This window comes from Littorina saxatilis, linkage group LG12 (genome assembly GCF_037325665.1).
Source record: "Littorina saxatilis isolate snail1 linkage group LG12, US_GU_Lsax_2.0, whole genome shotgun sequence".
NCBI classification, from domain to species: domain Eukaryota; kingdom Metazoa; phylum Mollusca; class Gastropoda; order Littorinimorpha; family Littorinidae; genus Littorina; species Littorina saxatilis.
The window spans coordinates 44110662-44126913 of NC_090256.1; the positions used below are offsets into that span (position 1 = coordinate 44110662).

Genomic DNA, 16252 nt, shown 5'->3' on the forward strand with positions numbered 1-16252 from the left:
ATTGTCAGAAACTGTAATTTCGTAACATATTTTTGTTTGTTTGCTTGTTTTTGAATGTCTGTTTTGTTTTATGTGTGTTTGTGCGTGTGCGCGCGGAGATTCCCACAGACCAACACGCAAAGCTCCCCCCCCCCCCCCACATCCCTCACCGGACATACACAATAATTTCTGCATGTGAATACAGGATGTGCTGCAAATATAAGCTGCTTGGCACCATACAAGTCTCTAAAATTCGGTCTTGCATTATTGAGTTAACACAAACGTGGATGTACAGGGCCTTCCGCTCTATCGTTCTGTGTGCGGTCTGATCCCTTTGCCCTCTTCAGTTCTAAACGAGCTCGTGCACACATAAGCATGCACAGACACTGACACAAACATACACATGAGCCTTCTTCCTCTCAGGGAGATACAATAAAGTCTTGAAAATTAGGGGGGGGGGGGGGGACACGCACGCGCACCACCAGCCAAAACAAACCACCCGTAACACAGACACTGAAAATGGCGAACACATGCCGCCCTTCATACACCACACACCAGCGCGCAGGCTACACAGACACATACACACACACACATACACACTCACACACACACACACACACACACACACACACAAATAACAAACCATCAGCCAGCATAGCATACGACTCCTTACATGCAGAGTAATGGGCAGAGTCAGTAACAGAAACCGAAAGTAGAATTCCTCATTTGCTTACTTCCTGAACAGCTCATAACAGACGCCATGTTGTGCAGAAGACACCAGTCGTCTTGTCCTCCTTCCCTGACGTCCTACGACCAGAGCGCATTCTTTTGACACACGATGGCAGAAGGCGGAGGGAGAGGTAAGTACATGTAGTTTGAAAACAATAAAACTAATTGTCATGATCTAAAATAGTTGCTGTAATACAGAAGGGAACTGGGCCCTGCCCTGCAGTCACGAGTTTCATTTCCACTGTTGGGGCTCCATCTTCCAAGAAGAGTTATTTGGCAGTCATCAACTACAGGTTCACTTATTTTTGTCAAATCGGGTTGTCTCTGGTACATGATTGTCTTGAACCACTGTTGGTCGATTAACTTGACAGTCTGTTGGATCGTCGCCTTGGGGGCTGACGCGGCCGGGGCGGCCGATACTGAAACCGACTGATATGACAAACAGTCCGGCGAGGCTGTGACATGATTGTTAACCTGCAACTGTTTGCTGAATCTGTGCGTGTGTAAGTATTTGTATGACGTAAAGATAGGGATGGTTGCATAAAACAAGAGTAGTCATTAATAGCTAAAGAAATTAGACATGTCCTATTCGCCGTTTGACTAAGAGATGATTAGTACTACCAGGGACCTATATTAGATTGGTCTATGGTACTACTGAGTTTCCGATTTCCCTGTTCCTTCGCAGTTCGTCTTTGATTCCCCCAGCCTCTTGAAGCAATGCTATTCTGTCCATTTTGTTTTTCAGAAGAGGGAAGTGTCGATCAAATGCTTAAAAATGTACTCATTTTCGTTTCAACGACGAAAGAGTATAAGACACTGACATGAAACCAAAAGTAGCTTTAGCTGGAAAGATAAGCGATTTTGTCCTGTGAGAGTTCAGTCCCTTGCATGTTCTAGTTTCTGTTTCCGCTTCGACCGAGTCAAGAAATTCCCGACTCTTGATCGCTTTTGTGATCTTGTCAACGGCCGTAATCAGGTACATCTTGCGTTGAACTAACATTGGAAAGGTAGCATATAGCTCTGTAATGAGTATGGGTACTGAAACTGAGGTTTGGATCTGTGCGTGTGTTGTGTCTGTCTTTCCTTTTTCGTCAAGTTATTTTGGTTTATGTGAATAAGAAAGTACGAGTCATGAGTGTGTGTGTGTGGTGCACCGTGCAGGGCCGGACTAGGCTAAGAGGAGGGGGGGGGGGTTGCCAGTGGTAGTCCAGGGGGATGTTCCCACTGGCGGGGGTCAGGGGGTGAAGCCCCCTGAAGCTGATGGGTGGGTCATATTCTGAGATAGGAAAATGGTCGCTCCTTGCATGAAACGGCATAAAATAAACAATAATAAAAATAAAATGTTTTAAATAAGTGAGGTACATGTTTAGGCTAGGGAGGGGGGGGGGGGTTGCGCAACCCCCATAACCCCCCCCCCCCCTAGTCCGGCCCTGTGGTGTATGTGTGGCTGTATGTCTTTTGTCTGTCTTTCTGTGTCTAATTGTTGTTGTTGTTGTTGTAGGTTAGAAAGGGTGTGTGTGGGGATAGAAGGAAGAGACTTTACGGTGAATCTATGAATCTTAATTAAGTGTTCATGCTGGTTACAGATTTGTTAATGTTTTTGTTTTGGTGTCTATCACTTTCTTTCTATCTTTAACTAACTGTCACCCATCACAACAGAATTATGCTAATGGTAAGGTATAGTATGCTATTTCAGCCCAGATGTTATACATTAATTTGTACTTCCTGCACAATATAAATACCAAAATAAGGGGTGAAAGTGTTTCCTTTTCCCTCTCTAATCTATGTCTGTCTGTCTCTAAGTCTCTCTCTCTCTCTCTCTCTCTCTCTCTCTCTCTCTCTCTCTCTCTCTCTCTCTCTCTCTCTCTCTCTCTCTCTCTCTCTCTCTAAAACACAAAGCATAGCTCTACTCAATTGATCAAACAAGGCTTAAGCACATACTGCCCTCCTACCTGAACTTAAGTTCCCTATCCTGATATATTATTTTAGCAAGTTCAGTCACAAATATAAACATATTCTACATACATAAAAAGCAAATAAGCCTACAAAACCGCTCCAGTCCAACCATATGCCGCGTACACAATCATTACTTCCATTCCCATTTTGAAATATCGCAACAACAGACTTCCAGATAACAGGATCATATGTGTTCTCTGTTTGCATGTTTGTCCAGTGTCTTGTCCCCACATAAAGCATGTTAACTCTACCTGTCCCAAGATTTGTTTGTTTGTTTGCTTAACGCCCAGCCGACCACGAAGGGCCATATCAGGGCGGTGCTGCTTTGACATAACGTGCGCCACACACAAGACAGAAGTCGCAGCACAGGCTTCATGTCTCACCCAGTCACATTATTCTGACACCGGACCAACCAGTCCTAGAACTAACCCCATAATGCCAGACGCCAGGCGGAACAGCCACAAGATTGCCAATTTTAAAGTCTTAGGTATGACCCGGCCGGGATTCGAACCCACGACCTCCCGATCACGGGGCGGACGCCTTACCAATAGGCCACCGTGCCGGTCTGTCCCAAGGTAGGCCAAATGGTTCTAAGAGGACGTTAAAACTAATTATCATCATCATCTCTCTCTCTCTCTCTCTCTCTCTCTCTCTCTCTCTCTCTCTCTCTCTCTCTCTCTCTCTCTCTCTCTCTCTCTCTCTCTCTCTCTCTCTCTCTCTCTCTCTCTCTCTCTCTCTCTCTCTCTCTCTCTTTCTCTGAGAGTATAAGAGTGTCCAAAAGGCAGTTTTAAATGTTGTAAGTGTATGGTGATTTTTTTTAAAAAAGTTTGTACACTGTGTACGGGAAAAGATTGTGCTTTGCCTAAAGCCTTTAACCTTTTGTAATTCAGTTCAGTTTCAGTTTCTCTCACTCACTCTTAAAATATGACGTGGACTTTCATAGAGCTTATTCACGGAAAACCTGAGTAATTAATGCAAGCACTTAAATGCTAAAGTGCGGAAAAAGTTTTTAGTCATTATAACCATTTTTCTAAGTACTCATTCCACTGTCTCCATTCTGTTCCCAATAGGACGGATCGTCACAACCACATCTTTGATGAGCACATTGTACAGTGGGACCCCGTGTTTTAAGACCTAACAAAAATCTGAGAAAACAGGGTCTTAAAAGGGAGGGGAGTCTTATAATGCGGGTAACTTTACAGAGGTTGTGAACAAAAAGCCAGAGAAAACAGGGTCTTAAAAGGGAGGGAGTCTTAATAATAATAATAATAATAATAAATAACTTTTCTATAGCGCGAGTCCCATCAATTGGCTCCAGGCGCTTTACAAATTCATTATAGCACAAATCAACAAGCATACAAAGCATACATTTAACTGAGACATAACACCAAGATCCCAAGCACTAAGCAAAACTTAGCGTACAATGTTAAAAGTACACACACACACACACACACACACACACACACACGCACGCACGCGCACACACAAAGATACCATTGACAAATAGACCATAAAGCACATACAGGGTAGAGAGTTCCAAAACAGAATAGAGTTGTGGAGAGTCTACTCAGGCTAAGCAAAGACTTTACGAAACAGGTATGTTTTGAGTTGTGTTTTGAAGGAGGAAAGGCTGCTGGAGTCACGGATAGAACTTGGAGTCTTATAATTACAGAGGTTGTGAACAAAAATCCAGAGAAAACAGGGTCTTAAAAGGGTGGGAGTTTTTAATTTTGGGGGTGGGGGGGGGGGAGTTTGGGGGTTGGGGGGCCACTGTATCCATATGTATGCATTGTTTGAAATACTGGTGACTTGAAACAGAGTTTTTTTCAGGCTTACAATCAAGCACTGCCTATGATGAGCCTCACCCAGCAATGACAGCAATGGACGGGAGTTTACAAGATGTCTGCAGCAGCATCCTTATTTCTAACATTGATGGATCAGTCACTAACGATCTGCTGATAAACTTCATTGAAAGCAAAGATCAGCAGCTTGCTATAAAGAACATTGAAAGAGGTGACGCCCAGCCTGAAAAAGCTGTCATCTGGTTTGAGTCTCCTGTGGGTATGTTTGCATTTGTTTTGCTTATTGACAGATTTGACTTGTGAAAACATCTCAAGGTATGACATTTTCATGCTATTAACCACATGATACTTATCTCTGATTGCATTTCATTACAGCATCGGTATTAACATAACCTCATGTTGCATGAACATATTTTGTTTCCACAACTTGTGAAACAATGCCAAAATTAACTGATTTTGCATAAAGTACATGTACTCTTTGATTTAAAAAAAAGTATTTTAATTTCAATTTGTTTGTAGATTTGGAGGTGTTTTTTTTGGGTGGTTTTTTTAAAGCAAATGTATGGACAAATTAGATATGAGTGAAATGAATGCACAGCCCATGCAGCTGTACAAGTATGATATTATGTTTTGTATTTCCTTCAACAGATGTTGCAGATATTCAAGACATCTGCGAGAAAAACCCACTGAAGGGGAAGGTATTGCGTGCTGAAGCAATCCACACAGAGACAGGTTCTGTTTCAACTCTTAATTATTCTATAAGCTTGGATAACATTATTTTTTAACAGATAATGACCAAATATTAAATGTATGTTGTGTGTATAGGGGGGAATTCTCGATGTGATTGTTTCTATCACCCCCCGCGGGGGGAACGTCCCACTAGTCCGAGGGTTCACTAGTCCGAGGGTTCACTAGTCCGAGGGTTTACTATAGACGCTTGATTTTCCAGTTCGTCCCACTAGTCCGAGGGTTCACTAGTCCGAGGGTTCACTAGTCCGAGGGTTCACTATAGACGCTTGATTTTTCAGTTATTATACCGCCCCTTAAAAGGCGGTATATAGGTTTCACTGTGTCTGTCTGTCTCTGTGTGTGTGTGTCTGTCTCTGTGTGTGTGTGTGTGTGTGTGTGTGTGTGTGTGTGTGTGTGTGTGTGTGTGTGTCTGTCCGCAAATAGATATCCGATGTTTGAGAACCGATTTCAATGAAATTATGTGTGAGGCTGTAATACAACCCAGGCTCGATCCTCTCCATAATTCAGGTCGGTGGGATAACTAATTGACCCTCACGGGCAAAAGGAAACCCGAGGTGCTATATAATATGACTAAAAACTGTAGGCAGTTCGATCACGTAATTGTCCAGTCGGGGCGGTATCCTGATAAATTTAATATCCTTTCTTCAGTCAAAATATAAATAACTAAGTTTCTTGGGGGAAATAGTCTGAGATTTCTTCAGTCAAATATAAAACACCACATTATCTTTTTGAATGAAAACAACTCAGTGTTTTTATGAGAATATTCTTCGATTTGGTTCCCACAGTATAGTGAAAAACACACGCACGCACATCCACGCACACATACACACACAAAATAAAAACAAATCAAATTGAATATCCTTTTTCCTCCGAAAGCGGCGTATGGCTGCCTAAATGGCGGGGTAAAAACGGTCATACACGTAAAATTCCACTCGTGCAAAAACACGAGTGTACGTGGGAGTTTCAGCCCACGAACGAAGAAGAAGAAGAAGAAGAATATCCTTTGTTCAAGCGTCTATAGTGAACCCTCGGACTAGTGAACCCTCGGACTAGTGAACCCTCGGACTAGTGGACCCTCGGACTAGTGAACCCTCGGACTAGTGAACCCTCGGACTAGTGAACCCTCGGACTAGTGGACCCTCGGACTAGTGAACCCTCGGACTAGTGAACCCCTCTCCCCGCGGGTTAGGGGGAAGAATTTACCCGATGCTCCCCAGCATGTCGTAAGAGGCGACTAACGGATTTTGTTTCTTCTTTTACCCTTGTTAAGTGTTTCTTGTATAGAATATAGTCAATTTTTGTAAAGATTTTTAGTCAAGCAGTATGTAAGAAATGTTAAGTCCTTTGTACTGGAAACTTGCATTCTCCCAGTAAGGTAATATATTGTACTACGTTGCAGGCCCCTGGAGCAAATTTTTGATTAGTGCTTTTGTGAACAAGAAACAATTGACAAGTGGCTCTATCCCATCTTCCCCCTTTCCCCGTCGCGATATAACCCTTCGTGGTTGAAAATACAATACAATACAATACAATACAATACAATAACTTGAACGGTTGAACGGTTGAAAACGACGTTAAACACCAAATACAGAAAGAAAGAATTCTCTGTCTTTGTGCATGTGTCTCTGTTGTTTTATTGTGTTTTTTTCCTTCTCAAATGATAACAGTGGAACTTTTTTCTGTTCTGCAGATCACACTTCCGCTTTTCAGTGCATGGAGGCTGTTTTTTCTGGCATCTACTTGAGCGATGATCACCTCATCAATTTTCTGGAGTGTGAATGTCAAGACTGTGCTGTGGAGAAGGTTCTGCGAGGCAACAAAAAGGACACAGCCAAAGCTGTCTTTGAGGATCCTGTTGGTAAGCCTTTGAATACAATGGTACCGGCGATGAAAGGACACCCTTGGGACCAACTAAACGTGTCCCTACATTGCAGGTGGCCTGTCATGACAGGTATATTTTGGTAGAGATAATAGACAAAGGGACCCCAAAAATGTGTCCTTTTAAGGGAGGTGTCCTCTCATCAGAGGGGCCCCACATCGCCGGTACATGTACCACTGTACATGTATCTAGCGTTGAGAGATTGAAAAGTGTGTTTTCTGTGTTTGTAAACTATCAAAGCAATCTTGTTTGGATTAGCCCTGTATTTAAGGTTACTTGTGATACCTCACTGTGTTTTCTTCTCATTTCATTTCTTTACTTCTCTTTGTTGAATCTGAGAGTCTGACATAAAATGTGAGTGAAAATATTAAAACTGACATGCTTTCAGTCATATTTATTTATTTATTTATTTATGAATTGCTAAAGATGTAAAGAAAAAAGACTAAATCCTGAATTCAAACAACTTATAGGTTACTCAAGCATATTCCTCTCTCAACCTTTGAAAGTTACCATAGATTCATTTACAAGGAGCATGTTTGGTTTCTTTGCAGATTTTATTGAGTTGGAAAAGACCTGCAAAACCAATTTAGTTGACGGACGAGAATTGAAAGTTCTTCCTGCAGATAAGCGTGGAGCTGTCCTGGTTTTGAATCCACATCCTGACACCAAAATCAACAGCTTTGATTTCTATTTCAAAAACACAAGACGAAGTGGCGGAGGCAAGGTTTTGCGTCTGGAACGAGACAAAGAACACAACAAATACCTCATTGTCTACTTCGAGACCAAAGAAGGTCTGGTAGTACTGAATTGTATTAATCTCTCAGAATCCTAGTATTTAGTATTGTAAATGACGGGCGCTGTGGCGGGGTGGTAAGACGTCGGCCTCTTAATCGGAAGGTCGAGCGTTCGAATCCCGGGCGCGGCCGCCTGGTGGGTTAAGGCTGCAGTATACTATGGAGGCCCAATTTCAAAGTGATTATGTAGTTTTAAAAGTTACTTTTTCTGTTAGTTCAATGTTTGCTTTATTAGAAAAAAACAAAATGAAAAGTGCTTGTCGCGCAAAATTTTAAGATAATGACTGAAGTTTGAGCATAGGTATCAGATTTTTTCAGGCAAACACTACTGAAGGAATTGTTATATTGTATTGTGAAAATGTAAACAAAATAACAATCAGATGATCACAAACTGAAGAAGAGAAATAGGGAAGCAAAATAGAACATCAAACATAGTGATTTTACTTGTGAATTCGAAAAAAACACCTTTTGTATCCATTTGTGAAGCTCAATTTGAAGCATGGAACACAGACAAACATAGATTAAAAGTGTTAAAGTGATTACAGTGTTCAGAAATAGTGTTAGATACCAAGTTGAGTTATCCCTCTTCACCAATTTTAAAAGAAATACACCTCTTGTCGCGCCTCGCGCCCCCTAATTGGCGTAGAGGCGCGTCCCCCGGGTGGTGGATGGGGGAGCCTTCTCTACTAACTTCTGAGAGAAGGTCGCATCACTCTCGATGCCGTGAACCTAATTAGGATCTTTTTCTTGTTTCTTCTCTATTTCTGCCTCCCCAAAGTCCTTTTACTTTCCTTTTCTCACCCATAAAATTCTTCACTTATTACCCTTGTTAAGTGGTTCTTGTATAGAATATAGTCAATGTTTGTAAAGATTTTAGTCAAGCAGTATGTAAGAAATGTTTAGTCCTTTGTACTGGAAACTTGCATTCTCCCAGTAAGGTCATATATTGTACTATGTTGCAAGCCCCTGGAGCAATTTTTTGATTAGTGCTTTTGTGAACAAGAAACACTTAACAAGTGGCTCTATCCCATCTCCCCCCTTTCCCCTATCCCATCTCCCCCCTTTCCCTCGTCGCGATATAACCTTCGTGGTTGAAAACGACGTTAAACACCAAATAAAGAAAGAAACCTCTTGTCGCGCAAAATCTTGAACTGTAATGCTTTTACTACCCCCACCCCCTACCTATTTTTCAGAAAAGAGAGCATATTATCTTCCAAATAGAAAAGCAAGGTAGTCAGATGATCACAAACTGAAGAAGAGAAATAGGGAAGCAAAATAGAACATCAAACATAGTGATTTTACTGGTGAATTCGAAAAAAAACACCTTTTGTATCCATTTTTGAAGCTCAATTTGAAGCATGGAACACAGACAAACATAGATTAAAAGTGTTAAAAGTGATTACAGTGTTCAGAAATAGTGTTAGATACCAATTTGAGTTATCCCTCTTCACCAATTTTAAAAGAAATACACCTCTTGTCATGCAAAATCTTGAACTGTGATGCTTTTACTACCCCCACCCCCTACCCAATTTTCAGAAAAGAGAGCATATTATCTTCCAAATAGAAAAGCAAGGTAGTCAGATGATCAAAAAGTAAGAAGAGAAAGAGGGGAGCAAAATAGAACATCCAACACAGTGATTTTACTGGTGAATTCAGAAATAACACCTTTAAACCCATTTTTGAAGAAAACATAAAAATGTACTGACTATGGCAAGGCGCGAAACGGCGACCTCATGGTCTCTAGCGCACTACACTAACGACTGAGCTAAGAAGACAAGCTGACTGTTGTGTGAAAAATAGGAAAGTCTATTTTGTTGTATACTCTATCCCGTAAATGCAGGTTTTAGCTATTGTTTTAAATTGAACTAATAAAAAATGTCAGTATTTTACAACTTCTGGCGTTTCCGAATGTTTATTTCATTATTTTGCATATGGATATGGCTCATGCGTGGATTACCTGTTACGACACACTAAGCATTCTATATCTGATAAGGGAGGCTACCCCCAACGTAGTCGCAGAAGTATTCTACAGCCTCAAGTGTGGAGAATTTTCCGATATCTCCCAGGTCAACTTATGTGCAGACCTGTTGGTGACTTATCCACCCTCATGTGTACACGCAAACACAAGACCAAGTGCGCACGAAAAAGATCCTGTAATCCATGTCAGAGTTCGGTGGGTTATAGAAACACGAAAATACCCAGCATGCTTCCTCTGAAAGCGGCGCATGGCTGCCTAAATGGCGGGGTAAAAACGGTCATACACGTAAAATTCCACTCGTGCAAAAACACGAGTGTACGTGGGAGATTCAGCCCATGAGCGCAGAAGAAGAAGAAGAAGAAGAAGTATTGTAAATAACATTTTTATGAAAAAAAGTATTGCAAAGAAATATTCTGGAACATTAAAAAAGATACCGGTGGCAAATATATTGGATACAGTGAAACCTGTTTAAAGAATCCCTGCTTTACAAGAACTAATTAAATTACATATTCTTACCCCAATTCTCATAAATGCATTGACTTCAATCTCACATGCTGGATGTCGAAAAACTACTCAAATTACCTGCCCTTGCAAGGGTGGTAACCAAGCTAAAAACAGACGCCATAGCCGTTGCTATGACCTGTCCCACCTGGTTACCCATAACCCACCGCGCACCACGTGAGCGCCGCCATCCGGAATAATCATTCTCGACTTTCGACGACACACGTCAGACGTGCGGAATTCGTCTGCTCACTTGGCTTTCCCTAGCCCTCGTCTTTGTGATGATACGGGCTTGGGGGGGGCCTTTACCTGTTCGCCTTCCTTTTGGTGAGACCTGCCCTTTTTATTGAATTGAATTGTTGTTTGTTAGCTGCTTGTTTACAGCCGCTTCAGAAGTTTACTTTTCTGGTGGTCTATGATTTTCGGCCATTCGTCTCGATTCCCCCCTCTACGTTAAAACATTTAGTCAAAACTTGACTAAATGTAAAAAGAGGTGTTAATGCAGCAACAACATTTAATACTGTACATGTTTAGAATTGGACAGTCACATATTAAAGGCACAGTAAGCCTCCCGTAAACCATCACAGATACTGTCAGGCTTGTACACACAGAACAAACACCCTTCCGTTTAAACACACCGCTTGAGAACATATTTTCCTAGGTGCCCTACGTAAAGAGCGAGCAATGTTCAAAGAATTTATTTTCGTGGACCGTCTGATCGGCAAATCAGGTGCCTTGTTTTGGCGCTAGAACTAAGTTTTCAAATCTAGATAATGAATTGACAGTTTGTTACACAAACATTCTTAAATCATAAAAGATTTCTTTTTTCATCAAGACAAGATCAGTACAATTCGAAGTTTTGACAGTTTGAAAACAGAAAAGCCCGGAAACGTGTCACGCAAACCATCTTTCTCATAGCAGTCGACGGTTGTGCCTAGCGCCCGTTCCTCTGAAAAGTCAACTGCCACCGCTCTATAGTTCGTGTGAATCGCAGCCGTTTGTTGCGTTTAGATTCAGAGGTACACAATAACGTTCTATTGCAGGTAAGCTTACAACAAATCGCATTGAAATCACAAACTGACGACTACATTGTAAAAAAAGGAAACTGGATCACACGGGTTTGCGATGGCTCAGGGGTAAGATAAACCACGCAAAAATAATGTCTTTGAAAATTGCTTGCTTTTTACGGAGGGCACCTAGTATGTTCAAAAGCGGTAAGTGTGTAAATGAAAGGGTGTTTGTACTGTGTGTAAAAGCCTGACAGTATATGTGGTGGTTTACGGGGGGCTTACTATGATGAACATACAGGCGAGTCAACATGTGTTCAGTCGTATGCATAAATCGGTCACAAACTCTATCCTATTCTGTTTCACAAATGCTGTGCAACCAAAGCAGAGGGGTATACTTTCTGGTCTTTTTAAATTTGTCATTGCTTAGAAAAATGTACGCCTATGTGAGTATTAACCTCACCAAATGTTGGATTGATGTGCTATTTATGAGTGACCAGAGCTGGTGTCTTTCTCTTTCTCATTGAATGAGGAATTATGGAAGTGTAATTTTTTTACTTATGCTTTGATTCAGATCAGTCAGTTTGATTTGAAGGCTCTGTGGTTCTTTTTGTGATCTGTCTGTATTTGGTTTTTCTATTATTGTTCTGTTACATGATTATTGTTTTTTTCAGTTGCCGAAAGAGTGGTGAAAAGACAGCATACCTTGGAAGATCATGAACTGCAGCTGGAACTGTTCGACCTTGACCTCGATGATCCTCCAAATTATGATGATGGACAGTGTGATGTGACCTCGACCTCTCTCTTAGTTCCACAGTCCTCAGACTCATCCCTTGGTGCAACGTCTGCTGAACATCCAGAAAAGTCTTCTGACTGTGATGGAGGTCGTGAACACGAGACCCGGAAGATAACAAAAGATTTGGAAAACATGAAACTACAAGACAAAAAACAGGAAAAGGAAAAGAAACCAACGGAGGTAAAGAAAACTTTTAAAGGTCTGCATGACGTATACGTGAACGTTCTGGATGCTTTCAATGAGCTGATTTCTGAAGAGTTTCACGTCACCATCACAACGAAAGAAAGGCTCGTGGAGATTGAAGGAGAGGAGAGGGATGTGGAGAAAGTTGAGCAGCTTCTGTCTGTTCTCCTTGAGAGGCAGAGATCATCACAATACATCACAGAGGTGGCTGATAGATTCAACGGCTGGGAGGATATCTTCACTGACATTGAAAAGAGAATTGAAGATGGAAGGCCCTACTACTTGGTCCTACGTGAGTGTCTTGTGGCTGGCTCTGCTGCAGAGGAACTGTGCATTGGTCTGCTATCGCCTGAAGACAACAGTGGTCCCATCACTTTTGATCAGTTCTTGCGTATGTATGTAAACAAGTCTGAAGTTCCTGTAAAATCTGAAGCAGCCAGAGATCTTCTGTTGAAAGATGCCTGGGATGACTTTGTGGAGAATGAGATTAAAGATGAGTATGGCAAGAAAATTGAAATTCTGGAAACATCTGGCAACAAGGTTGTGCTGATGGGATCAGTGGGGCTTCTTGAGGATGCTGCTGATGCTGTGAAACAGTTCCTTGAGGAAAAATCAGATCAGCAAACTATCGACCTGAATTTCAAGCAGAGGGACTTTCTGAACAACTTTTGCTCCACTGACCTTGAGTCACTGCAGACTGGCACAGGCTTGGAAAGTGTACGCATAGAGATCAAAGAAAACGTCTGTGAAATAAAGGGCTGTAGAGCTGGTGTGAAAAACGCTTCAAAGAGACTGAAAGACATCATCAAAAAGCTCTGCTGCAGACGAGCCATTTTCACCCATCCTGATCTTGCCGTTCTGCTGGGTTCAAGGAAAGAAATGTTGGATCAGTTGGTTGATCACGTATCACAAGAAAACTGCTGCATTATCAGACCAACTCCAGATCCTCGATTCAAAGATACGGATACTGATGACGTGTGGGGCAAGTGGAGTGCGACAGTAATCCACACCTTTCCTCTGTCAGGGGGGGAGGTGCACTTACATGTCACAGAAGGGGAGACTGAAGATTTGAAGGTGGATGCTGCTGTCCTTTGTTACAATGGACAAGATGCTCCACCATCCACAACCTCGCAAAAGCCTGAACAAACACAGGCGTTTATGCAAGGCACGGGTAAACTTATACTGCATGTTTGGTTCTGCCTGGTGCACGCATGCGCACAATAAAGATCCCAGGGTCACAGCGAAAGCTTCAGGCCTTGGAAACACGAATACATGCATGCAAAAATATGAAGCCCCAGTGTCCGTTCGGCCAACAGCCCAGAAAGTAGCCATTTCAGCACTGACCCAAGACGACCCAACCCGGTCCCCAGCCCATTTCAGGTCTCCTCTAGCAGCCAGCAGCCAGCTGTCTACACCCCCCCTGCATTTTTTTATATATTTTTTTATACAAAGCTGGGTTTTCCCATGTAACATGCCCCTAATGGCTTTGCCGTGAGGGCGTAATACTTACATTTTCTTCTGCCTCCTGGTGAGCAGTTTCAATCATTCTACTTTTTTCCCATCACCATGAACATCACTCAGCCTTCAACCCTCCTCCCTCCTCCACGCTTTACACATTTTTGGCATCTCTTCTTTGCCTGCCCTGCCCTCACTATAGAGGGAGTGCTTTGGCGCGGGGATATAGCTCAGTTGGTAGCGCGCTGGATTTGTATTCAGATGGCCGCTGTCAGCGACAGCGTGAGTTCGATCCCAGGTTCGGCGGAAATTTATTTCCGAGTCAACTTTGTGTGCAGACTCTCTTCGGTGTCTGAACTCCCCCCCGTGTACACTACATTGGGTGTGCACGTTAAAGATCCCACGATTGACAAAAGGGTCTTTCCTGGCAAAATTGCTTTGGCACAGTTAATAATTGTCTACCTATACCCGTGTGACTTGGAATAATAGGCCGTGAAAGGTAAATATGCGCCGAAATGGCTGCAATTACTGGCCGTATAAAATTTCATCTCACACGGCATCACTGCTGAGCGCCTAGAACTGTACCCACGGAATATGCGCGATATAAGCCTCATTGATTGATTGATTGATTGATCTGATCTTTTTGCATACATGTACATTTGGTTCACATGAGCAAGGCAATTTCTATTATGATTTAACAGTTTGCCACCAACATTTTCAATGGTGTGCCCTGTGGTATTTGCTTTAGTTTTAATTTCTCCCCTCCTTAATTTATTCTGAATGGAATCTGATAATTGTTTTGCTATTTGTGTGTCCAGATGCTCACCACATGGACCATGGAAACGGTAGCAAGGAACACCGGCCATTAACTCAAAATGCAGGTATATAATCATGTCAACACACCATATTTATTTATTTATTTATATGGGAGATTTATATTAGCGCTTGACGTTTTCTAAGCGCTTTACATATTAATTTCTCTCATTGAAACATTGCTTTATTTTTAACCTGAAGATTCCATTTATGTTTTTTGTGAAGCTTTTAAGTGTGTAGCTGCTCAAGCAGCTGCTGTCTTATCACGAGCACATTGACATTGTACTCTTTCAGTTTCACAAGTTAGCTTTGGCTTGTTTCTCTCATCAGAGTATGCTGCAAAGGGATGCCATTCTGGTATCATTTACACAATGATCAATGAATGGGGATGCCATTCTGTTTTACCAAAAGGCTATTTCTTCTGTTTTCTGTTGTTTTGTGTCCAGGTGCACGTCCCAAAAGCCATGGAAGTAGCAGTGCCAGGGATGAACAGCAGCCATCAAACCAGCGTGGAGGAATACACGTTACCCCATCAGGCGCTCTTCCCTGCAAAGCCCTGATTCATGTCGACCTCTGTCACTACTTCTCAGAGGGAACATCCACTTCTTTTGAAAATGCTTTGAAAGTCCTGATGACGGATATCTTTCAGGAGTGTGATCGTAGTCACTTCAGCAGCCTGGCACTGCCAGTGTTTGGCGTGGATGCATACTTTGGAAAAAGGCCCACACCTATCAATGTGGCCACCAGCTGCATTGCCCTGCGTTGTTGTGAGGCTTTGGCCTCTGATGAACAGCGGTATCGCCAAGGAAGTTCACGCAATGAGAGGTTAGAATTTGCAGGTAGAGGGAGGCAATACGTGTTGTGATACTGATAAAGGCCACGCTTTTGTCCCTTTCATAAGTCTATACTGAGTTGGGAGGATGTGCTTCCATTGGTATGTGTTTATTTCCTGGGCTTTGCTTGGAGGTGATGAAATTGAGTGATTGTAGCTGGAAATATTCTGTGTGTGTGTATGTGTGCGTGCGTGTGTGTGTGTGTGTGTGTGTTCTTCTTTTTGTTGTTGATGGCTTAACACTCCCAGGATCTGTTACATGTATGACTGTTTTTTGTGTGTACACACGAAGGGGAATAAGGCACTGGTAGGTCTGCACATAACTTTACCGGATCGGAAAAATCTTCACCCTTAACCCACCAGGCACGGCTGGGATTTAAACCCGCACCTTTTTTCAATAGGTGTCTTTTGATGTTGAGGCTGCACTGTGGTGATGTTTTCAATACAAATCATTGCATTTTTTTTCAAACAATCTTTGACCTGGTCTGGACTTCAGGATTGCATTTTAGCTTCAAACTTTCAAATTAATTAACTAATTTGTTATTTGATAATGATATGTATGCTGAACATTGAAATTGAAAAGAAAGATAAAAGTTATTGTATACGTTATCAATTTCTGCATCCAAGCGTGTATATATTCGTGTGTTTGATTTGAAAATGTGCTCAGAATTAGAGAAAATTTGGTTCAAAGTTTGCATGCTTTGCAGAGACCCAGTCAACTTGTCTCAGTTAACAAATTTTGGCTAGTAAGATCTAGTGTCGGCTTTGATTCATCCAAGGTTTCTAGTGTTGATCTTT

General features: G+C 42.1%; 1 protein-coding gene across 3 annotated transcripts in view; it reads left to right on the forward strand.

Annotated features, from left to right (window-relative positions):
- The first annotated feature begins 717 nt into the window (after positions 1-717).
- LOC138982026 (uncharacterized) overlaps positions 718-16252 on the forward strand; it is a 38400-nt gene continuing 22865 nt past the window's right edge. The window contains exons 1-8 of one of the 3 annotated variants that reach the window (XM_070355238.1): positions 718-839; positions 4495-4725; positions 5115-5198; positions 6907-7074; positions 7647-7886; positions 12050-13525; positions 14628-14690; positions 15069-15447. In XM_070355238.1, the coding sequence (XP_070211339.1) occupies positions 818-839; positions 4495-4725; positions 5115-5198; positions 6907-7074; positions 7647-7886; positions 12050-13525; positions 14628-14690; positions 15069-15447 (2663 nt within the window). In that variant the 5' untranslated portion in view covers positions 718-817. Of the gene's footprint in view, positions 840-1593; positions 1685-4494; positions 4726-5114; positions 5199-6906; positions 7075-7646; positions 7887-12049; positions 13526-14627; positions 14691-15068; positions 15448-16252 lie in introns of those variants that run through there. The other 2 variants (XM_070355239.1, XM_070355241.1) reach the window with 2 other exon arrangements.